This window comes from Anarrhichthys ocellatus, unplaced genomic scaffold, assembly GCF_004355925.1.
Source record: "Anarrhichthys ocellatus isolate YVR2014 unplaced genomic scaffold, GSC_Weel_1.0 scaffold7, whole genome shotgun sequence".
NCBI lineage: Eukaryota > Metazoa > Chordata > Actinopteri > Perciformes > Anarhichadidae > Anarrhichthys > Anarrhichthys ocellatus.
Genome location: NW_022280037.1, coordinates 11,391,240 through 11,415,897, shown reverse-complemented (window position 1 = coordinate 11,415,897; position 24,658 = coordinate 11,391,240). Strand labels below are relative to the sequence as shown.

The following is a 24,658-nucleotide window of genomic DNA, read 5'->3' as shown; positions in this document are numbered from 1 at the left end:
ATATCGAAATGTCAGGCTTATTATAGACCTTTATTCTTTCAGTGTCGAAAAGTGATTGAATTGAGACACAATGTATTATAGAATCAACTTGTTCATTTTGTAAATAGAGATGGTTGACAATGTAAAGCAATAGTGAAGAGAGGCTGTACACGTCAGTGCATTTCTTCATAGGTTTTCAGTGGTGTTGAGATGTGACTATAAAGGCTGCAGCATATTAATCACTAACTCATCGTCATGTTTTTCTTTTCATTTGTCACCCTGAGTATTTGTTCCTTTGAGTGCCCCAATTTCATTTCGTCAAACATAATTTGGTTGCAGAGAAAAATAAGTTCATAAACCATTTAAAATCTCTTTCTGGTGTTATTTTGAGTTTTGGTTTCCAGACAGCTTTAGAGCAAAGACAAAGACGCGAAGGCCATAGATAGAGCTGCGCCAACTCACTTCAGGTTTTGCTCAGTTAACTGTCAGAACGGTTAAACGTCACAGTCCTTCTGTGCTGCAGTATACCAGCAGTGGCTTCTTTGACAGGTTAACCTGAAAACACCACGTGTCGCCTCAGTTGAACAACGCGAGAGCTTCAGAAGTATCAGAGGAGAAAACATCCCTGAACTCATGACAGACATTCATGTTAATTGGGTCAGGTGCTCTGAGACACTGCATGCTTTCATGTGAATCTCAGTCTGAAGCCAATAAGTTGAATCAATTACAGTCACAACATTGTTTAACTGGAAACAGCTGATGTTTTCTTCACTGATTGCAGTAACCTGACAGCCTAACTCCGGAGGCCTGATGCCATATCATTTTATTTGTGCCGGGTGATTTCAGGATATCAAAGGTATGTGTACGGCTGAAATCCAAACTTGATGAATGAGTCTGTTTTTTTATGCTCAGCTAAAATGTCTTGTGCTGCACTTAAAGTCGGAATAGAAAACGTAAACGTCAGCAGAGTTTTGATCTTGTAGTTTTAGTTTTCTTTCTATGTTTTTGCAGTTGTTTGTGTTTGAGAACAAAATCAATTTGTTTCAACGGAAACAAAACCAAGAAAGTCTTACAAATGACGTTACGCATGCTGTGTTACAGAGATAATCATCTTAGAACAGACGACAGCTATGAAGACATAAATTACTTTAAATAACTCTCAAAGGGACACCAGCCAGATAGATCGGTTGATACATATTTCCTTTTGTTTACTTAATAATCCACTTCATTTATAATTCCTCCAACAATATGTTTCATTTAGCAGGTTCATAATTGGATCATCAAATGAGTGTGAGGAGATATCACTCTCTGCAGTATAACCTTCAATATGTAATTCAATGTGTTTTTTTTTTTTTTTTTTTGGTGACACACTTGCTAAAGAATATATATTTTCAACTTTTGTCTCCACAGAAGCATCTGCAAAGCAATTACAGCGGCGTAGTTACACGGAGGAGGAATGTCGAAGGCAAAAATAGACTTTAGTCCTTTTGTTTAGCAGATTTACAATCCCTCAGTGACGGAAACATTCACAATGAAGCGTTTTCATTGTTGTACCTCAATGTGGTTCTGAGCCTCTGATATGAGACACAAGTTAGATTTCCCCTCATGACTTGTTCAGTTCCAATTCTGAAACGCACGCAGCTCCGTTTGATGATAAATAGCACGCTGCTCAAATCAGAACCAGCTGACTGAAAATAGTTTAACTTTAAATGTGAACTTGAAGCTGGTAATGTTGTTCAGGCTGTGTTGTCGCTGGAGAGAGAAGTGCTTTAAAGGAAAATCCAAAAAATGTTGAAACTGACTGAAAGTCATGTTCTGTGACTTTCTCTCCTGGTTTAGAACAGAGGTTTGCTTGTTTCTGACATATTTTACATCAACACATATTTAGTTTTAGTTGATCATTGTCTTTGTATTAAACAAAAGGTTCAGAAATATGTAATGAATGGAAGTATCAATTCCACATATTGTTTTTAAACCTTTGATATCTTTTGGTTTTTCAATTCACTTTCTACATGTTGGTTCATACCACGATCATTTGAATTGAACTCGCCTTTAATGGCCTTCAGACCTGTGCTGCTTTGATTTGTTACACAAACGCATGTAAATATTGTGCAAACACCACCAGAGAGTTATTTCTTAACTACCAGCCAGGTCATGAGACATTTCCTCCTGAACAGCCTTGTTTCTCAGACTTTAAGATGAACTCAAAGTTCACTAACTGCATGTCACAGAAAGTACTGTTGTACCACTGACATCTGCTGGACAGAATAAAGACTCAGTTTTAAAGTAGAAGGAGAACAATACAAGCACCGTCTGATTTAGTGGTTTTACCAAAGAACCTTAACTTTGTTCAGTGTTGTGGATTGAGAAGAAAACTACAAAAATATATCTATAAAAGTGGAAAAGTAGTAATCGGATAAACTGAACATGCCAAGTCTTGAGCCGATTCCCACCAGAGGGGGACAAATAAAACAGAAGGACTTTACACTGTGTTTAAAGGGATATTTTAGCCTCATTCATGGAGTCTTTTGTTCCTTTCGGAATCACCTTTCAGACGCTGGTGTTCATCCACAGCTGAGTGATACATCAACACCCTCTCGGAAACAAAGCCACTGTGACTCAAACTCACTGGAGGCCGGTGGAAATGACTAATCACATACAAACCAATGCTTGGCTGTGGAAATGACTTCTCACACAGCTTCCTACACATCAACTGGAAAAATAGATTTTCTTTAAAATACACTTCTTTTTCTGGCTGAATGACTTGTCATCACCTGACAGTTGGTGGTTTCACAGCGGACGAGAACTTCAGTGAGATTACATTTCATGAAACTGAAAGGAAAGGTTGTGCTTCTGCAAGACTTCATCACCTGTTATCACGCATGAACACTTCAGTCACACCTCTTTGGAAGATAACTTATCGGAAATACTTCCTCTCTAGTTTTCTTCTGCTGTCAGTGACTTCTGTTGATCATATCTGCTTTTGTTTGCTTCTTAGAGATCTTGAGCCCAACATTAGTCTCTTTTCACAACACTTTATTGCCTTATTAGTCATTAAAAAAAGCACTTAGGTGACAGATGCCCTGAGAATATCGAAAAATGTAAACACAAAATATATCAGTCATCATCTTTATGATACATATTTAAGAGGCTTGGCTTCACCTTACTGTACGTCACTGCATGTCTCCATGTGACACAACAGGAATGCAGAAAGTTTTGTTTCTGAAAAGATTTCCTCTTAAACAGGTGTAGAAGAGATGATGGTGACATTTTAAAGAAAACTTTCTCTCTTAACAGTCGCCACGCTGAACGGCTTAACTATTGTATATTTTTAATGATCAGCCTGAAGAGACCGCAAACTGCATCTACAGACAACAAACTCCCATAAGAGAAAGGTATGTTACAATTCTCTCATTATAAGTTCACATATTCCATATTTTGATAAGTTAGCATGAGACAGCATTTTTTAATGTTAGAAAATCTGAACTGAAAATACAGTTCAAGCAAGAAAACCTTAAAACGAGGCCTCTTTACACTGACTCTTGTGGAAAAGCGTCAATTAGATGATTGTAAAAATCAACAAACCAGACTTGTGCCACTGGTTCATGACTGCTTTGTGTTAAAATACTGAGTATCTCCACTTACTTAAAAGCAGATTACACACATTTGCTGCTTTAAAACTTGTTTGGTAAGTCCTGAAAAGAGATGAAATGTCCTGGCCGATCACGTGCAGTCATCTAAGATTGCGCGATACCGAAGAAGTAGAAAATGCTCTCAGCTGCTTCACACATTGATGACGAAAGCTTTTGATTGGTATGTGCTCGACTGAGCCCGGGCCTGTTAGACGTCTTCAATCGTGCTCAGGAAACATTCAACACCAGAACAAGTACAAGCTTGCTTGTTATTTTACGTCTGTGTTTTAGTTTGTAAATCTTTTTAGTGCTTTCCTCTCCAATTTAAATGATGACCCTTCACAGTCTTAACTCCCAGCCTCGGAATCACTGCTCTAGTTTACAAACATGACGGAGAGATTCTCGAATCAACATGACTAAATCAAAATCTTTTTCTCTTGTTGTCATTTTTCCTTTCAGCCATGAGAGACAGGCTGAGTCACCTCCATCAGGTGCAGACTGACTCTGAGTGTTTCAGCACAGTGGAGCTGGACCATTTGTCAGAGCATGCGGCCACATCGCATCCTGACCGGGACCTGGACCTGGACGGCATCCTGCAGGAGGCCCTACAGATACATCTGGAGATCCAGCAGATCCAGAGCGACGTCAGCGAGCTGAAAGATGTGAACTGCCGGTCCTTGAACAAGACCTCGTGCCCCCTGGCGTCAAAGCGGGACGCCAATGCAATCGGGGTGGATGTTAAACGCAGGGGAGAGGCTGTGCTGCAGCGGCTGCACATGATGAATGCTCTCAGAGGGGAACTGGAGGCCCAGCGTGGCACCTTTGACCCCGCAGCACGCGTTGCTCAAACACAGTACCAGTGTCTCAGCAACGCTCTGCGGGAGGCGATGTGCAGCTACAACGACACCGAGATGAGCCACAGGGAGGCCTGCAAACGGCAGATCCGGAGGCAGATGGAGGTGATGGACAAGGAGGTCGGCGCGGAAGAGCTGGAGGAGATGATGGAGAGCGGGGAGTTGAACGTGTTCAGCGCCCAGGTGGAAGGCAAAACGGCTCACTCGGCCTTCCTGCAGATCGAGGGCCGACACGAGGAGCTGCTGGAGCTGGAGAAGAGGATCCAGGGGATCCAGGAGCTGTTTCTGGACGTGGCTGTGCTCACAGAGGAGCAGGGGTTAGCCGTCGACAACATCCAGAAAAACGTTCAAAATACCGAAGTGACCGTTCAGGATGCCGCGGTCAAGCTGGACAGAGCGATGACATCTGATAAAAACAACCCTTTCAAGCAGATGTTTTGTTGCTGCTTTCCATGTTTTAACAATTAGGTCCCTCTGGTCTGTGTGGTAAAAGCTGCACTACAAACTAAAGGAACAAGACCTTAAGACATTGCTACAAATGATCTATTCCCCTCAATCTCTATTTGGTAGCTGTTCTGGAGCTTTGGTTATTGTATCATGAGACTAACTGAATAACACTGGCTCCAGCGTGAAGATAGATGCTGGTGAGTTCAGTCACAACGAGCACAGTAGATGGATCTGTTCGACAGTTCAGTGAAAGGTTTAAACACTGATATTGATGGTGTGAAGTTAGACATGTTGTGAGTTACCAACAAACAATAGAATTTACTTAGTTTGTCTCAATTAGCAAATATCAGCAAATAGCTGTATATTCTAGTAGGGAATCTAAAACATCATTCATGAAGCTACATTAGCTCAAAGCCTGTTCTGGAGCTTTGCATCATGTGACAAAGATGTTTTCAACAGCTGTTTCCTAAGTGAAGAATGAATATTACATCTTAAACCAACATGGACATGATGTCCTTAAAGTGCTGGAAAGAAATTGGCCATGACAACTGAGGCTCCATCTGCCGATGAAGGTCATGTGACATCTGATCGAAAGCCAGTGGTGGAATATAAACTCACTCAAATACTTATCTACAAATGTGAGGTTCTTGGACTTGATTTGTGTTTCCTTTCATGCTACTTCATCCTCCACCACAATTCAGAGAGAAATATTTAGCATTTGTACTCCAGCATAACTATTTGATAACTTGTGTTACTTTGTAATTCAAGATTTTACCTACAAAACATGATAAACTGATAAAATGTGGTGCATCGTTAAATATTAAATATAAAGTGAATGCATCCGTAGCTATAATATATAATAACACAATATATAACACTTGCAAGGGTAATGATTCAGCATTATGTGTACTTTTTAAAGATGATACATACTTAATATTGTATAAAAATGTCTGTATTTTCTCAGTCTGGTACTTTTACTTCCAGCTATGGAACTTGTGGTGAGACTATTTTGCCCACTGCTGTTTTCTGCTGTAATATCAGAATAATAAGGTCTACTTCCGTTTCTCCTTATTCATCATGACAATAAATTGGTCGACCTCAAACAAGTCTAAAAAGTACTTAAAGATCCTTAACCCTTTGCGCGCAAATTGCCAAACGCTCAAAGTCACCTGCGCGCTTTGATCTTCAATGAAGGACCATGAGAAGAGTGCGATGGTTGCCTCCTTCCTGGAGTCACACCAACAGATATGTGTGTTAAATGTGGGGGGATGAGGGCGTGATCTTCCGCGTTGGTACCTGCTGCAGGCTGTTGGTGTGTCAGTGCAATATGTGTGAGTGTGAGAAGATAGTTGACTCCTGGACATGTTGAAATTTAACACACAACGGAGAGAAAAAGAGGAAATTAGTGTTTCCGTGACCGCTTCTTCTGCTTCAGCGAGTTGAATCGCGTCGGACCGGCGGAGGATACCGCAGCAAGGTATGTGTACTCTGTGCTGTATTGTGTCGTTGAGGTGTAAGCACTACAATAATCCAAGCATAGAGGCATCACTGGCTACAGGCGTATTTCTATAACCGCTTGTTATTGTTTTCGAGTTTTCTTTGCCTCGGGATTTTCATTTTTATGACCAAATATGCTTTCAGGTTTTATTAATGTGGTCTATTTCTATTTGTAAAACCTTTTTTGTTTTTGTTTTACATCACATTAAATAAAGTAACATTTTGTCTCGATAGGAAATAACTGAGTCTTGAGTCGACGCGGTAATAAACGGTGATGAAGGCGTTACATCTGAGGAAGTAACCACCAGTTTCCTCTTGAGTTCAAACAGATACTATCGTGTATGTCTTAAGCACTACATCTAACATTACTATTAATAATAGTATTTGTTTTAATATAAGAGTAACATTCTCTTGATTTAATTTTCCAAGTTGTACACAAAAAAGTGTCCAGTGTCAGCAGAACAATGGAGAGTATGATTGATTACGGTATAGTGTTATTATATTTCCCTTCAGTGGATTGTTAATGCTGATGCATCATTGTGAAAGCAGTATTATAATGTGTAGCTGGATGAAGATGGAGCCATGTTTTAGCTACTTTACAGTTTATTACGATGGTTCCCAAGCTGGGGTTCTGGGCCCTTCAATGGGTCAAAAAATTGAATCTGATGGGTCGTGAGATAAAGTATAGGACAGAAGTAAAAACAAAGCTCTAGACAAATTTGTATTAATCTTTGTATTAATTATTCTTGTTTTATAGAGGGGTTATGTGCTGGAGTGTTTGTTGTTTTGTTGGGACCAGTAACTTGGGGAGTTTCCCTCTGTTTACAGTCTTTGTGCTAAGCTAACTGGCTGGTTTGTATGAAACGCACACACAAAGTGACTAAACAGATTGTCTATGTGTCTCATGACCAGAGTTCAGTAAAGGCTCCTGACTCCTCTTGCAGGCGAGATGAGGGACCGACTGTGTGAGCTGGAGACCGTCACCTCCAAGCATTTAGGAGTGGGACGCAGGCCCGAGGAGAACCCCGACCACACCAGCGATGATGGGGAACTGGAGCAACAGGCCATCGTGTTCGAGGGAGAAGACGTGATGGACAACATCTACAAAGAGGCCCAGGCGATGAGGAAGGAGATGCAGCTGCTCAAACTGGACGTGAAGCGTCTTGGGAAGCAGAACAGCAGGTTCCTCACGTCTGTCCGGAGGATCAGCAGCATCAAACGGGACTCCAACGCACTCGGGCGGGACATCAAGGCCAGAGGGGAGGGCATTTACGCTCGGCTGGAGAAGCTGAGGAAGCTAAGCAAAGAGCTGGAGGAGGAGCACGGGCCTGCATCCGCCGTGGCTCGCATGGTGCGCTCACAGTGCGTGTCTCTGACCAGCGCCTTCCACGACGCCATATCTGAGTACAACGACGCGGAGATGGTCCAGAGGGAGAACTGCAAGACTCGCATCCACAGGCAAGCGGAGATCATGGGCAAGGAGGTGACCAGGGAGCAGATTGACGAGATGATCGAGACGGGCAAGTGGAACGTCTTCTCTGATAACCTCCTCCTGGAGGGGAGGACTGCCAGATCTGCTCTCAGTGAGATGGAGACCCGGCACAAGGAGCTGCTGGAGCTGGAGGGCCGCATCAGGGACATTCACGAGCTCTTCTCGCAGATGGCCCAGCTGGTGGAGGAGCAGGGCTGCATGCTGGATAACATAGAAGCAAACGTAGGTGCGACTCAGGACTACGTTGACAAGGCCACCGTTCAGATCAAGAAGGCCGTGAAATACCAGAAAAACAATCCGTGCAAGAAACTCTTTTGCTGCTGCTGCCCTTGCTGCTAATGAGACGGCAGCAGTGTTATTTTTATTTCTCAGTGTCACGAGAATAATCGAGATCAGATTCAAGTCAGCTTCCTGTGCAGAGATGCCCTAATAAATTGCTTTAGTTTGTGTATTTATTTAACTCAATCGAAGCCTTGCCTTCATTGTTAAGCAGCGGTAGTATCCAAATGTCACACTCTAGTCGCCTCTAGTTTGAGCTGTTCTGAAACAGGGCCCACATTTCAAACCACACAACCGTATGCAAATATACAGTGAGATATGGATGTTACATTTCCTGATAGTTACTGAGAAGAATGTTTGCATATTTGCTGTTGAGACAACTATAATCGAATGCTTAACCCTCAGCTTTCTTCCTCAATATTCAGCTGTAATGCATTATGAGATATTTAAGTAGTGTACATCAATCTAAATGGACTAGTTTTCACGGCCTGAATGTACTGGAAGTAGGTCTATTTCTTATTACAGCCATTGCTTAACAAGCCTTAAGAAACTCACAGCCTCTGGTTGTGGTTAGCTGTGGAGGCACGATAGATTTGTGTGGATTTGTGCAACGACGTGTCGGCCACCCCCATGTATGGTTATCACCAGCTTACAGGCCAGGCCTTTGGGTTTCTCAAGATGTGTTGCTTCACATGAAAGACAACTCTCTTTGTAATGCCTCCACTTTTCAGAGATTAAACAGTGTCGTCCTCAAGCCCATGCTCTTCTTTATAGCTTCACTGATTTTTTATTTTTATTTCTATCACTGACACACAGATTTGTGTTATGGGGCAGGTTTGCTCAGATTCTTCCATACAAAAAGAAGCGCCAGACTCAATGTGTACATGAGTGTTTGCTCAGGTAGTCACCAGCGAATGGGGAAACTACTCCGGTCAGAGTACTCTCTGTTTGCACAGCAGGCCTATCTTATTGTTTGAGTGTGGTGAGAGTACAATTTAGAATGTTCCTGTGTGTGTGGCAGTCCATCATCCACTGGGGGATTCCCAGTAAAGTATAGACTGAAGCTTTAGAGGCCATCATCAGTCTCCATACTGTAACCTACATGTAGTGACACACCAGTGGGTGTTTACAGAGTTACTGCTCATCTTCTACTCTGTGTTGGTTAGTGGTGGGAATTTACTGGCAGCGTGACTGGGCACCGTGACGTCATACACAGTTTTTTTGTACCAGGATGGCCGAGTGGTTAAGGCGTTGGACTTAAGATCCAATGGACGTAGTCCTCGTGGGTTCGAACCCCACTCCTGGTATATTACTTAAAATAAGTATAATGTATGAACTGGCTTCTGTTCATCTGTAAAAAGTAGTTACTTATGTTAAGTGTCTGTTGACGAGTACATGATTAAGTTCTGGTTTGGCGCCGCAAGCCAACATTACATTTCAGTGTTTCATTTAAAGTTACATATCGCTGGCACATGGGAATCATTTTCCAGACGTGCTAATTAGCTAATTAAGCTTACACACCTGCAAACAATTAAAGCTGCGGAGGTTCAGAGGCCGAGAGCGGGAACATCACGGAACACGCGACTAACTGCCATCAGGTAAGATTATGACATCGTGTTTCCCCTTGCAGTAATGATTTTTTGGGTAAATATATATATTTTTTGGGTAAAGACAGCACACTTCACAACGTAGCATATCTCGGCGTTAAATCAATATTTGAATGCATAATCTGGTCCACGTGTAAATGAAACGGTAGTTAGTCCAACAACAAAACAACTTCAATCTCCTTTGACTTACAGGACGTTTAACTCAATAAATGTGTTTATCGATGATTTGTTTAGTTGTGATGGTCAAAACAAGAGGAACCGTGGCATTACATTTAAATTAGCATAGTTCGAAACAATTTAAATGTGTCACTCGAATATATCTGTAGGTTCTGCTTAAACCAGATTCACCCTTTATTTACCATGCACTGTGTAATTACATTAAAATGAGACAAGTCACGTGCCGATTTATCACAGTGGAGGGTGTTGAATAACATGTCTTCATAGAATCCTTCTCATCCGTTATGGGGACATTGTTTGGATCTGGCGCCATCTAGCGGTGAACAGGTAGAACTCATGCACACAGCACAATTATTATTTTAGGGAAACATTGAGGGAATGCACAATATATTAAAGTACCTAAAACTCAAATTTTAAAACTCAAAAAAAAAAAAGAAAAAGTTTTGCAACTGTTTTAAGTTCTATTATTTATCTTCATGGTCTTCTTGTTACATATTGATGAATATTTTTATTAACAGAATTGAATCAGTTTTGCTGCCATACATACCTCACATTTGGTCATTAGCCTGTTGAAGACAGTACGGTTGAATCATTCCTCTCAAAGTTTTGCAAGCTTGAATCCGGTGTGCAAATAATTACTTTTTCCTTCAATTAGATTTCTAATCTTGTACTTGACCTAAATATTTTAAAGTGCACACAGCTACCTTTCTACTCTGTTAACACTTCTGTCAGATGTGAAACCTTTTAGTGAGTTTTGTTAAAACAAAGCAGGTGATCTATAAAGAAAAGAAAAATCAAACACTTAAAAACTGAGATCCTCTTTATTAAAATGCTCCAACAGTCAAACAAATGAGGCTGGCATATTGTAGTGAAAAACACAGGAGTGAAAACAAAGTGCCTGCAATGCATTGCTAAAAAAACAAAACAACAAAAGCCGTGTGCTGCAGATGAAATGCATTCTCTCTTATTGTTGTATGAACCTCAACAGAGCTAAAGACTAATTTAATTCTCAGGTCATGCATTCAACTCCATCAACTAAACCTGAAGAATGTGGCATGTGATCAGATCTGGCTGAGGTTCATTATGACACAAGTTCTTAAAAAAAAAAAAAAAAAAAAAAAAAGTACTAAAATGAGAAATAATCTGTACGAATGAGTTTGGAGTTGAAGACGTCAAATTCGCATGCAAAACACGAGGGAGTGAAATTCTGGCCACTTCAAAGATAAACCCCCCCCCCAGCATTATAATTCAAATTTTACAGTACATGCCATCATGTGCAAATCAATAATTCAAATACAAATCTAGACATTACAGAGGCAAATTCTTTTTCAAAATAAAAGTACCAGTACAAAAAAAAATAAGAAACAAACCAAACATGGATTAGAGTAAAAAGACAGCATAGTTCTGTCGTCACCTGGGCTTTTCATCAAACTTTAAAAATATTTAAAAAAAAACAAAAACAAAGTCGCACAAATTCCTTCAAATGAGTATTCATTTCTGAGCAGTTTCTTTTTCTGTGACATTTTCAAACGATCTCCAATGCACATTGCAAAACATGTTCACACAAGTGAGCAAAATGTGTCATGTTTTGTTAGACCGTGCTTCTAAATCCAAGCAAAAAATATATACAGTGTTCAAGTCTGATCGCTTCAGCATTTCTGCTGACGGCCTATTTCAGTTACTCCGTTATAAACACGAGGCTGATGGATGACAAACATGTAATCTGTTCGTCCAGCACTGCAAAACACTGTTCTGTTATTAGAATACTGAGCGGTTCACCAGACCCCGTAATAATCAAGTAGCTGACAAGTCGTCCTGTCGCTTTCAGCTAGTTTTCTTGACACACACACACACACACACACACACCATGCTGCGCGACAAAGCTTCATGCTACAACCCTGAGACGCCAACACAGTGGACTTGTAGTGACAAAAACATACAACCATGATAAATAATGAATATGAACACAATCAGTGATGCTCATTACTGGAGGGAAGCATGTGCGCGTTTCACACCACCTGACCTGGCCTGCAGGGTTCTATGAGGTCTGACGCTGAGGGAGGCAAACCGAGCGGACCACTGATAGATTCTTATATTCAAGGAGTACATTCATCACTTTATATGCTACATTTGTTTTTGTATAAAACCTACAAACAATTGCTGGTTAAAAGTAGCTGGTAGTGCAGACAAACCACAGGACAACCACAGCTAAAAATAGTGTTACTTCATCTCTCACATGACTAACGAGCCTGCCCGTTAGTCAGAGGTGAGATAAGAGAGAAAAGGAAGACAGACCACCTTTGTTGCTGCTATGACGTGCCAAACCACACTATATTTAAAACACCAAACATGATGATGGTGACGTGCTTATGCTGGTGAACAGAAATCAACACCCTCAGTGAAGACAGTCCGGTAAAGTGGCCGACCACAGATGTTTGGTCGGTCTTAAAATGTAGAACAAAGCCATGAAATCGACGAGTTCTAAGCAGAACACACGTGGTCACTCTAGGTATCAGGATAAGATATAAAAAAAGATGCCAGTAAACTGTAAATCTCACTGAGATTTACAGTTTACTGGAACAACCTCATGACTAGAAAACCAAGTGTATCATAAGTTAAGGCTGTACTCTTACCTCCATTGTAGCACAGTACTTAATTTTATGATATAAAAATAAAAAAAATCTACATCAAAACATCTGGTTTTTTCATACAATGTCAGAGTAGATACGAGTAAAACTTTAGTACACTAGTATTAATAAATCCATAAGAGTGGAAGATACAAGGCGAGCATGTAATTTGCTTGTTTACAGTCCTGATCTGTGACTGCAGCACGCCGGCCTCTGCTATCCGACTTTGCCTTATTTAGTGAGGGAAGATTATTTCCACTGTGAGGCAAAGGGCCAAACAACAGTTTATAATGTTCAACCAGGAGTTGTGTTTTTTGAGGCTGGAAGAGACGTATGTCTGTAAACACTGGGTAAAAATACACATGTATTTGAGTTCTAATGGTCTCAGAAAAGTGCAAAAGATGCCTTCGTCTTTCAGAATCACTTATGCTACTGGTTTGAGAACTGAACGTAAACACCTTCCCTCTTTTGTGAGCTCTCTGGTGAAGCACATGCAGGGCAGAGGGATCGCCTCCTCCTGACGAGTAATCTTATTGAACTGGCACTTCTTGAGGTGGTCGGCCATGCTGGCGATGTTGGCAAACTTCCACTCATTCACTGTACCAAAGGCTGTGCTGAATCGCCACACCTGAATGACAAAAACGAAAGAGAACAGGTCAATTACTTCTCATGCTGCGACAATATACAGTTGTATTCTTTGAGGAACTATAGTACAAGTGACACCATTTATTTAAAAAAAAACAACCAACCTTGTCTGTGATCTGCCATGAAGGAGACCCATCAGCACGCCGTTTCTTCTCCCACAGCAGGACGACCATGCCGCGCATCATGAGCAGACTAGCACACACGTCCCTCATGGTGTGGGACACTCTGGACAGTTGGCACAAGCTGAAGCTGTCCAGGAAGCTTGCTACGCGTTGCAACACTTCGAATGGAAGACTGCTGAATTGATCGCACTGAGAGCCAAAGCGGTAGGGCTTTCTCGGGAGGTCGTCCCCAGCTTTTAAGGGCAAACCCGGCTGAACCCCAAACGAGCCGAGGTGCCTGTCGTGGATGATTCTGAAGCCCTGCACGGACGGGCAGAATCGTCTCTGGGAGTAGGTGCAGCCGTAGTAGGCCAAGGGGCAGCGTTGCTCCATCCAGCCATTGAGCCCGGCGTGAATATCCCCGTGAACATTTTTGAAGTGAGACGAAAACTCATCCCGCCGGAATAGCTGTCCACACACGAACGTGAACATGGAGCGCTGCTTTGTTTGGTATCGGGCCACACATTCGAGCACCAGGTCCAGTCTGAGAGTGTGGAAGGGGCTCGGATTGGAGAGCTGTGGGCTGGCGTGATCGCAGGCCGAGGCTGAACCAATATCTCCCACCATTGTGTTGGTTGCAAGAATGGCTGAAGGGAAGGAGAATGTCTGAGTACCGAAGTCGATGTGGTAGCCATCGACAAACCTGCTGTCAGAGATTCCTCTGCCACCCGGAGAGTCGCCGAGGCAAAACAGCAACGCCGCAGTGATGAGATCAATGCCGTGGAGGCCCATGGGGTCATCTGCTACTTCAAGGTCCGACGTGTCTACTGACTTGTCCTCCATCTTTGCTCGGAACAAGTACGGGTCTGACAGCAGAGCCCGGCGTCCGTTAAATGTAAACATACTTATTCCTCTAAGCACCTCTACGCTCTGTAGCTTACGCTCCAAACACCTATACCTGAGTTCACTGGGTAAATGTTGTAAGAAGTTATTTCTCACATGTTCAGACAGCAGGAATGGCATCGGACGTGCAACTGGTGCTCGTTGTGGCACAGGAGGTTCCAGTGCTACAACCGGCATGTAGCTCTGAGGCATCTCTGGCCAGACACGGTTGGACTCGTTTATTGGCTCCTCGACAATTTTTTCCTTCTCTTCAAAAAACAACTCCACAAAATCATTTTCTTCTGCCCAGCTGATAGCATCTTCTTCTCCATCTGTCCCGACTGCGCAATCCACTCCACCTACTGCTCCGAGCTCACACTCTGAATCAGAGTCGCTCTCCTGCATATCTACATTCTTCACACCCTCAGCAACATAAACATTACGGAGATCTCCATTCTTTTCGCCATTTAAATTTCCAACAATTACTTCAATATCCTTGCCATTGCTGAGGATGTCCAAGGCCGCTGCTAAACTTCTGCTTGTATCCACCGAGGGTCTATACGACCCACTATAGGGCTCCTCTTCCATTTCCACTGCTGCATTACCCAACACTGCCCCTGGTAGACTCGACGCTGTGGCCATTTTGTTACTTTTATCTGCTTCCTTATCTCCAGTCTTTGACACGGTGGTCGTGACCTTCAGGGACTCCAACAACATCCTCTGATCCTGCAGAGCCAAGGCCATGTCTAGCTGCTCCACCTCATCAAAGTCTTTGCTCAAGTTTTCATAGGACTTGCGATCCGAGTAGCTCACAGGCCAACGATTCCACTCCATAGTACAACATACTATACTGGCCGGGCACGTCGCGAGGTGCTTAGCCATCCTGATCCTTGCAATAGTGAACGGGCAGCCAAACACGCTGTTGAGGCATGGCAGCCGCTCATACGGACACAGTAGACGGTGCTCCTCAAGTTTGCATGAGTGAAAGACTGCCCCGCAGACGAGAGGACAGCAGATGAGGTTGCAGCAGATACCTGCCTCTGGTCTTACCATGCACCTTCTGTTGATGCATTTAAGGCAGTGAGAGTGCAGGCCCTCCATTTTCTTTCTGTGTCGTTCCTTGCCCAACTGGTTTCTGGCAGGGAAAAGTTCAGCCCTGAAAAGTCAACAACAATATACTTATTTCACAAGTCTTACGAAACAGAATGCAAGACATTACTACAACAATGTAAGATTAGAAGAGGCAGCAGCCAGCTGTAACAAAAAATGCTGCTGTTACGTGATCCCATTAACATTATTGCAACGACACGAGGTCCCGTGCCTTCAAACTATTCTGTAACTTAGTCTCACACGTGTTCTTTCTCTGCGTGTTTACTAAACATTACGGCTGTAATCTTTCACAGCACCCCTTATGGCGACACCGCTTCTTCCAGGACTTTCGGGGAAACCTGACCCCTCAAATTTCCGCAAAGCCCCACAAGAGAACAACTGTATTGTTTGAGTCTTTGCAGCTCATGGCAAGCAACGGCTTGCTAAAATTACGCAATCAGAGCAAGCAAGTTAGCAAACGGCTAAAAACACAAACAAGCGGCTCCAATTGTTCTAACAAACAATATCGCCATTGGTCCCAATAACTATAACTGTAATACGTTATTTCCTTGCCAACTGGGCAGGGCAAAATAAATGTGAGTTCATAAGTCAACGATACTTTGTGAAGTTAAACAAAAGAACATCAACGACATGGCCAGCCAGTTAGCATTAGCAGCTAAACTTCGCTAGTTAGCTGACATCTTCAAGAAACCGCTTACCCGAGTCACGGGGTTCTCCGGGTGTATTTTAATCAATACTTCTTTACTTTATATCAGCGCTGTCGACATCAGCAACGTGAAAACGTAAGCTACATAAATATCTAACCGTAGCAGTCCCGGTCCTCTGATGATATGAACTGGCTGCGACTGGTTCTTCAGTCCTTTTGCTGCTCTGTAGTCGGCGTTTGTGTTGATCGCTGCTGGTGTGTGACGTTGCAGTGCGTGCTACGTCATCACGTAAACAGACGTGTTGTTAGGTTTGCGACCTATAAAAGGGCACTGAAGTAGACGGAGTGGGGAAATACCCTGAGGACAGTTTTACATTTAATCACTGGTGAAATGTCTCTGTGCTGTTATTTATGGATGCAGACTCTTGCCAGGCCATTCAAATGACTTATAAAGGATAGAATAGTGGTTGATGAAGTGCTGAGGCCGTGTAATAATGAACGTGCCTGTGTAGCCAAAGCATGATGAAGCATATTCCTCTGTGCCACATACCTCGGCTATTGTCTAAAAACTATTAAAGACGCCCCCGTTGCACTGGATTACATGTTCCTTCATTACCACGAACATGGGCAGTCAATCCCATATTCCTCGTCCTGGTGCTGTAAATATTCATTTATGTTCACGTGTGATCAATCAGCGGAAATATTCCTCAACAAATGAATTAATTTACTCCCTTTTGAAAAACAACAGAAAGGGTAAGGATGTCAAAGTATTGAGAGACAGACTGTTCTTTTTGGTTTTTTAATAGGATTTTTTGACAATAAGAAAAGTAAAAATAAAACCATATACTATTCTCCCATCACAAGTAAAAGTAATGCAATTAAAGTATTAAAAAAACAAATTACTTATCAGTTTGTTTACTATATATTGTTGTGTACACAGCATTGTAATGCTGTTGCTGGTGGAGCTAATGTTCACTATTTCATACTGTTGGGCAATTTAATCTATAACAATGGACCTTTTTTATAGTCAAATGCTTTGCAGATTCAGATTGTATCTGGATGCATGGTAACTATAGCTGTCTGATAACTGTAGTGGAGTAAAAATAACAATATTTCCCCCTGAAATGTAGGAAAGCGGAAGTACAAAGTTGCATGAAATAGAAATACTCCAGTAAAGTACAACAACAAACTTTTTTACCACTGGAAAAATAACAATCGAGACAACATTTGAGGGAGCCCTTTTACTAAGCTGATTTTTTACAATCCAGGAAATTTATTCTATAAAGAAAAACATATGCAAGATTTTCAGTATTTTCATTATTATTATTATTATTACTATTATAAATCACACCTGTACATGTGTTTGTATTTTTACATTGTTTATGTGTTTGTGTGTCCATTTCTTTGATCAAAAGGGTCCCTGATCCCCTGATTCACGAGGCCACCTCTGAGATGTGGTGGACGTTGGACAGAGTGAGCTGTGCCTCCCGCGCTGGGTAGAAACGTCTTGAGCGAAACCACAGCCTCCCAAACACTCCTGTGATCAGCAGCAAGACCACCAGCAGCCCTCCGAGGACAAAAGTCTCCACATGAGGTAATCCGCCTGCATCTACTATAGAAAAGAACACAGGTGGAATCTCACTTTGCATATGAATTGCATACACTTATCTAGAATCTTTAAGCTTTTAAAAATGTAAAAGTTAAAGCTCTAAGATCCACATGAGATACAGAGTAAATGAACATACTCAGAGGGGGCTTTTCACTGTTAAGTCGTCTGATTGGTCCATAAGACACTGTATGGGACAGAGGGATGTCTCTGCGTGTCCTGATTAATTCATCTTCACTGGAACAGTTCTGTTTGGCAAATAGATGAGTAAAACAACAGAGAAACACAAGTCTCAATGTCAAGCAGTGCATATTACAGATTAAGACTTAGAGCTTAACGACACAAGATCATATGGCTGAAAAACAATTCTAGGCCAAAGGGTCTATATTAAGGACATAAGCTGCACATATAGCAGGCTACTTGTCTCAGCTGGCCTCTGAACAACAGTTCGAGGAATGGGGGTTGCAGGAGCTCACTCACAGGCTGACACAGGCCCGGGGTGTTGTGGCAGATCTGGACGTTGCAATGGAGGAAGACGTTGGTGTAAGAGCTGCCGACAAACTTGAACATTTGTATCCTGAACGTGGCCTCCGGGCCCTGGCCATTCTTCAGCACACTAAGGGTCTGTTCATTTGACAACACTGGGCAGCTACGGGATGGGGGACAAAGAAGTCAGGGAGGCCCAGTGTTAGTGAGAATGAAATACTGTACTTTAAAAATAGAGACAAGGAACAGATTTCAACTGATGTGACAAATTGCAGAGCTTAGAAATAATTCAACTCGGTGCGAGACAGAGTTGTATTTTCTTTTCCCTCCGGCATTTTGAAATCATTGTGCATTTCATTGCCCTGCTGTTGCTTACAGTTCCAAATACTGCCTGGTTGTCAAGGACATGCACAGCTGTTAAAGTGAAATGCACGTGGCCTCTCAGACAGGAGTCACATGACCAGACTCTGAGAGAGTCTGGCCAGCTCGCTGAGCAACAAATTCTCTTATTTCAGATTTCAACAGTGCTCCTGTAAGAGGACTTAGAGCTGTTTGGACAGAGTGTGTGTAGAAATCGCACACATCACATAAGCAGGTTTCAACATAACCAATACAAAGTATCTCAACCCATTGTATCCATAATTTTTCTGCTGGAAGATGACAAATGGAAAAGAACAGGCTATGCCACTGTATAGCTGCACTATGAGATGTTTATTTGTTCCCTATTTGCTCATATTATATAAGAAATGTCTTTTGTCTTAGCTGTTCCAGGGTCTACCTGTCTCGGATGAAGGTGTACTGAATATTGCTGTACGGATCACTGGTCGGTGTAGCCCAGCATCTCTCCAAACGCAGCATCAGTTGAGCCGGTATCTGTCAGGCAAAAAGAGTTGAGTCATTCTTTATGCAAGGTAATTACTTTTCCATACTGGGCCACAAACTGATGATTCATAGTTAGTAAACAACAGCTGTAGCCTGTACCAAGATGTTATAACAACATGGAAGAGGAGCAGCAGCACTCAAATTACGTTCTGGTCACGGGTTGAGTGTTGGATTTCCACCATTGCTAGGAACATCCACAACCAATTGCTTAACGTTGTGTAACAACTACTCCAAAAATAGCTGTCAATAGTAAGAACACTTTAATGTGTTTTTCAAAGCTCAGCATACACAATCTCTGGACTCTTATTACATTTTATGAACTACCTTTTCTTGTAAAAGGTAGTTCATAAAAGGTAGTTCATAAAAGAACTAAGTTCTTTTATGAACTTACATGAACTAACATTTTTCCTTCATGGCATACGGTATCATCCAAAACACAGAATATTGCCCGACATGATTAAATTGTACACAATCATCAGGTCAATGTAAGGTGTAGGAGGTAATCAGTTGAATTCTATAGTCGTATTTTAATACTCTGTAGTATCACTGAAGGTGATTTACCATGAAGACTTTCACAAAGATGTCGTCTTCCAGCGTCAGCGATGGAACAGTGGTCCATCTGTCCTCAAACGCTTCGTCTTTGTACAGCAACATCGACACGGAAAAGTTCCCATCCTCTGTGTTCAAAGTGATGGTTCTGAAGACAAACAGAGGATTAAAGGAGGGCCGTGTTAAAACCAAACAATAAAAACCATTCAGGAGAAGGTTCAATTCAAACACTTACCTGACATCAACTCTAATCATGTTTTCACCGTCGGGCTGTTGGACCAGGTAGTTTACGGGGTAGCGGCATACGAATGTTATGTTGATATAGTTCCTCGTAATAACTTCTGAATCGTTGTTGTGTATAGTGTTTATGAACATGATGTGTGTATCATCTGATGCCTGAGGAGAGAAAGATCAAATAAAAGTCAATTTAAAATAATCAAGTTAGACACATATTTGCTAAGTGCAACACATTTATGCAGCAGTGTTTTCCTTTGTCAATACAAGAATAGATACCCACTGTGCTTTTTTGTGTGTGAACCACTGCACAGAAATCTGTGGTGGATGTTCAGTGAAAGGGAGCTTGAAGAGAGCAGGTATCTGATATCAAGAGGGTGTCTCTTCTTACAGGTTTCATTTAATTTGGTCCATCAAAACCTCAGGCAGCTCAACAACCCTGGTGGTGACCCACCGACCCACACTGAACATTACACAGCAACGTCTTTCCACTATAACTATATGCCAAACTGGGCAGTGAACCTTGCTTATTCAAGTAAGCAGTTTTCTGCAACAAATTGGTAATTCATTGTTGATTAACTTGATGCTTATTGCTTATCAATTTGATTTATGTAAATTGTTAGAAATTAATGAAAAATCACAATATCCTAAAACCCAAGGTGATATCCTCAAATGGTTCAGTTTGCCTGACAAACAGTCCAAAACATAAATAAATTCAATTTACTTTCGCATAATGAATAGAATAGCAACAAATCCTTTATATTTGAGAATGCATGACTGGAGAATGTTTGAAAAATGACTCTTAATGACAATCGATCACCAGAATGACCCCAGGAAGATAAGCTAGTAGCTCATCCAAATAAATAAATGAAATATCTGCTATTTAATCTTCTCGATGGTCCAAATGATTGATTTGACTAATTGTCATAGTATCAATAAATGTCTTGTTTCAGTCCAAAACCCATAAATATAAATATTACTACAATGTAAGACAGAGAAAAGCAGCAAATTCTCTTTTGCAAACCCAGAACCATCAAAAGTTTTGCTTGACAAAAAGTGAAATGATTGATTATTAAAATAGTTGCAAACTAATTATTTTCAACTGTAAGCAAGGTAGTATGGTTGTAGTGAATGTGGTTAGAGGGAAAAATGACACAAGTAAGATGTACATAGCTGCAACATTTCGTAGTTTAAAAAAATCACATTAAAACCTAACTGGAGTCATTGAGGTTCAATTATATAATGTCTGTCAGAAGCTGTATCCTCTACAGTTATCATTTCACATGATGTAAATGTGAGTGATACTGCTCAATATTCCTGTTTGCAGCTCACTAAGGTAAAAACTGTAACATGTGGACGTGTGAATAGGTTGTGTCCAGGGTTTGTCTGGGCTCCTGCCGAGTGCAGAAGGAGGATGAATCGCCTTGAGCTCTAACATTTGAGACATCTTTTACTACCTCTCGGTAAACACCCCCCCCCCCCCACTATGAGCACCACTGACAGGTCTCTGCAGCGAGCCACAGATTTTCAATACGCCACAACAGATCCCCACCGGCACCTGCACTTATAACTGGGTAACACGAAGGCTCGGTGTCTCGCCAAAATGCAGAACTGTCGCTGAAACATGACAGAGGACGCTGTCATGTTTCAATAAAAAATGTCTGACCTTTAATTAAACCCGACAATTCCGTCATTTCCTTTCTTGACGGCCGGTTTTAAAGTTGCAAGGTGAAAGCAAGATTGACAGCTATGGCATTCTTCTCCTTTAGCAACAGCCATCTAATCCAGAGCAGGCTTACTTTTCTCAGCCGCTATGCGAAAAAAACCTTGTAAAACTGCTGAGGCGGAGCACTGGGAGATTTCCTCCCCGTTGAAAGCCGTGTTAACCTTTTGCTTGCTTTACAAGAAAAAAAAAAAGCATCATGCATTCCAGGCAAGCAATTCAAGGACACTCGTGTGCTAAAGTAGGGATTTACGCTTTTCCAAAATCCACGAGAGTGGCTGGATTTAAATAATCAGGAGGCTAGTTGGCCAATGATTTATGGCCTTCCTATTCAGTGAACATCAACAAATAATCATTTCCATGTAAATCCTGATAATTTAGAACCACGAGGCCATTCAGGGTCCCCTTGCTGCTTTGAGTGAGGTCCTGCGCTGTTGTTGGGAAAAGGAACAACGCCACTCTTCTTTCTTGACATACACGCCCCCCCCTTCTTTTCTCTTTACTACTTTCTGTCTGGGCTCAGAGTATGCGCCTTTCTCTGTCCGTCTTATTATACTTGCTCTGAGCTAATTCCATAGTACCCGTCTGAACACAGAGCCTCAGTCCACATTTACGTCACAGCGGAAGAAAAAAAAGTGTCTGGTCTCATTCAAGTTATCTTTTACTATTATGTAAAGTGCAATAAATCCACTCAAGTAGCTCCGTTTTTGGCTGTGAGAAGACCCTGATTGATGCCCAGTTCCCTCGACAACCGTAGACAGATTTATTATCATGGGGATCTTAATGTTGTTAATAATGGAGATACCAAGTGTAATTTGTCTTCATCCTTTGTTAAGCTTTGTTTTAAATGTCTGAGTTCACGTGCAATATTTGATTAGTTGGACTCTTTTGACTCCTGCTGACACTCGGACTAAGAAGTTGTCAAAGACTTTAACGCAGAAGAAGGTGAATACCATTATTGTTCCACAGTCAGAGAGATTTGTCTTGATTCTGAAAACGTAGTCATCTCCGACCTCAAAGCCACGGCACTCCGGATCATTTAAATGCAAATCCCAAACCTACACAAACAAAACAAACAAGAAAAAATAGATAAATTATTAATCAAAATTGCACTGTAAACATATTAGGACATCAGTGAAATAAAAAAGTAATACTTTTGGGTCTTGTTGGTGCTCACTTACATAAACTGGAGGCACTTTGTTGAGGAAGAAAGTGCTGGGAATAACAACCTCCATATGGTCGTTGGTACAAATGACGGTGTCGTTGAGCTCTAACAGAAAGAAGAAACGAACAGATTCAATCTCACAAAAAACAAGAATGAGTTTAATAATGTGAAGAGATGTTGGTTTTTAAAACTTTGAGCTCTATCCATTTTCCCTCCAAAGTAAAGATATTTATATTGACTTTGTGTATAATCACATATGTTAAGTCTCATAGACGACCCGTATGTTTTACACACAAAGGCCACCGATGTCAAAATGTCAGCGTTAGAACGTAGTTAAGTACACTTAGTCAAGTACGGTAGTATTTCCATGTTCTGCGACTTTATACTTTGACATCTCAGAGGGTAATATTGTACTTGTACAGCTAACTTTACTTTTCAAATAAGATTTTACAAACAAACCATATGTGTTCTTAAAATATAATGTATTTTATAGATGAAACCACCCCAATAGTATATTTAATAGTTAAAATTAGCTTCAACTCGACCAGCTCCAACATTAAAATGCTGCTTACCCGTTAATGCATCAATATTAAAGATCAAACAATATGTGGAGTAACATTTAGTCTGCTGCACAGTAAGTACTTTTATCCTTGATACTTCTGTACTTTAAGATTTTGAATGCAGGACTTTTACGTGCCATCGTGTTGTATTATGCTACCTTGACCTAAGATACTTCTTTAACTGCTCAATTTCAAATTATACTGCTGCTGTTGTGAAGGAAAGAGTGTTAAATTAAATGATCACTTTTGAAAGACCAGTTTAAAGCCAGGAAGGAATACGTTTTCCCCACACAAAGCAGTTTCTTTGACCCTTGACATTTCATTCCCGGGTGTGTGATGTGAGGTGCGAGCTCACCCTCCTCCTCCTCAGGCTCCAGATACACTGCCGAGGTGACCATCCTCATGGTGAACAGTAACCAGGCACAGACCAAACTGGCAGATGCCATCTTCCAAGGACTCTCCCTCTGGTTTCTCTTAGCTCAGCCACTCCACTACCCTTTGGCCCTCTCCCCGAAACTCTGTAAAATCTCCCGGGGACTGTTCGCCACAGCTCGCTGTCACCACATGACGTAGTGCCCCTCTCTTACTCCAACCCTCGAAATACAGCTCTGATGAATTAGGAGCCTCCCTCTGGCCTTGAAACACCAGCTTGAATGATGTCCCCACCAACAATGAGATTCCACACATGAATAGGGGGAACTGAGGGGAGTCCAAGGGAACACGTATGTTACCGCCTACTGCGGCCATGTCCTATTAGTAAACATCTTACAACCGTTTCTTACTACACAGGGAGCACCAACGGGTCTGGTAACCATGTAAAGAGGAACAACAGTACGGGGCTGGCACTCTTTGTTGTCTACATCCTTTGTCTGGACATTTTAAAATCTTTACTGGTGCGGGAATCCCAGTCATTCAGGCGAGAAGAAAGTCATTACGAGTTGAGGGCAATTCAGTCACGATGCCACAGACCTGTGAGTGTACGCGTGTGTGTGGTGGAAGAGACCATAAAATACATGAGCAAGCAAACACAAGAAAACATTATTTTCATTACCCCCCCCCCAAAAAAAAGCTTTGAAACAGGAGAAATGTAATAAAAAAGCCACATATCTGTAAATCTTGTCCGGACAATTTGTAAGTGGTAATTTAAGAAATACATGAGATAATGTGGCAGAAAAAGTCTCACACTTTTCTGACTTTTATGAGTTTGATTTACAAGATTAGTTTCCAAGACACTGAATTTTGTGCTTTTTGCGTTTTGTTTTGCTAATGAGACTGGCCCAAGTGTTCCGCTGAATTGTCTGGCATTGTTTTGTCAGACAAATAGCTTAAAGAAGATATGTCAGGCAGAAGAAAATCCTGCCATAATCTCTCGCTACTTCTTCAATTGTAAAAGGGTGAAAGAGAGTTGCGCTCAATGGCGTCCTTTCCTGCTTCCATGTTTACAAAACGGGATAAACCGCAATAAAAGCACCGGACAA

General features: G+C 41.7%; 4 protein-coding genes and 1 non-coding gene across 6 annotated transcripts; 3 read left to right on the top strand and 2 right to left on the bottom strand.

Annotated features, from left to right (window-relative positions):
• Positions 1-3,267: 3,267 nt before the first annotated feature.
• On the top strand, positions 3,268-6,099 carry LOC116383507 (syntaxin-11-like). Its single transcript, XM_031847417.1, has 2 exons — positions 3,268-3,374; positions 4,071-6,099. The coding sequence occupies exon 2, from the start codon at positions 4,073-4,075 to the stop codon at positions 4,931-4,933; it is 861 nt and encodes a 286-aa protein (XP_031703277.1). The 5' UTR covers positions 3,268-3,374; positions 4,071-4,072; the 3' UTR covers positions 4,934-6,099.
• Positions 6,100-6,255: 156 nt separating this feature from the next.
• Positions 6,256-9,639, top strand: stx11a (syntaxin 11a). The gene is made up of 2 exons (XM_031847415.1): positions 6,256-6,389; positions 7,322-9,639. Exon 2 carries the CDS (start codon positions 7,359-7,361, stop codon positions 8,238-8,240), a length of 882 nt encoding a protein of 293 aa, XP_031703275.1. The 5' UTR covers positions 6,256-6,389; positions 7,322-7,358; the 3' UTR covers positions 8,241-9,639.
• Positions 9,406-9,487, top strand: trnal-uaa (transfer RNA leucine (anticodon UAA)). The gene has a single exon. It is a non-coding gene; the product is annotated as a tRNA-Leu (tRNA).
• Positions 9,640-13,015: 3,376 nt separating the features above from the next.
• fbxo30a (F-box protein 30a) lies at positions 13,016-16,237 on the bottom strand. Of its 2 annotated transcripts, none has more exons than XM_031847356.1 (3): positions 16,028-16,237; positions 13,341-15,375; positions 13,016-13,219 (listed from the first exon to the last, which is right to left on the bottom strand). In XM_031847356.1, exons 2-3 carry the CDS (start codon positions 15,318-15,320, stop codon positions 13,016-13,018), a joined length of 2,184 nt encoding a protein of 727 aa, XP_031703216.1. In that variant the 5' UTR covers positions 15,321-15,375; positions 16,028-16,237. The 2 variants fall into 2 exon arrangements, with proteins under 2 accessions (XP_031703216.1, XP_031703217.1); XM_031847357.1 differs by having other exon boundaries at positions 16,134-16,232.
• Positions 16,238-16,771: 534 nt separating this feature from the next.
• Positions 16,772-24,576, bottom strand: LOC116383494 (pancreatic secretory granule membrane major glycoprotein GP2). Its single transcript, XM_031847400.1, has 9 exons — positions 23,536-24,576; positions 22,637-22,725; positions 22,409-22,513; positions 19,734-19,894; positions 19,511-19,646; positions 18,846-18,940; positions 18,062-18,230; positions 17,721-17,829; positions 16,772-17,587 (listed from the first exon to the last, which is right to left on the bottom strand). Exons 1-9 carry the CDS (start codon positions 23,624-23,626, stop codon positions 17,409-17,411), a joined length of 1,134 nt encoding a protein of 377 aa, XP_031703260.1. The 5' UTR covers positions 23,627-24,576; the 3' UTR covers positions 16,772-17,408.
• Between the last annotated feature and the right edge of the window lie 82 nt (positions 24,577-24,658).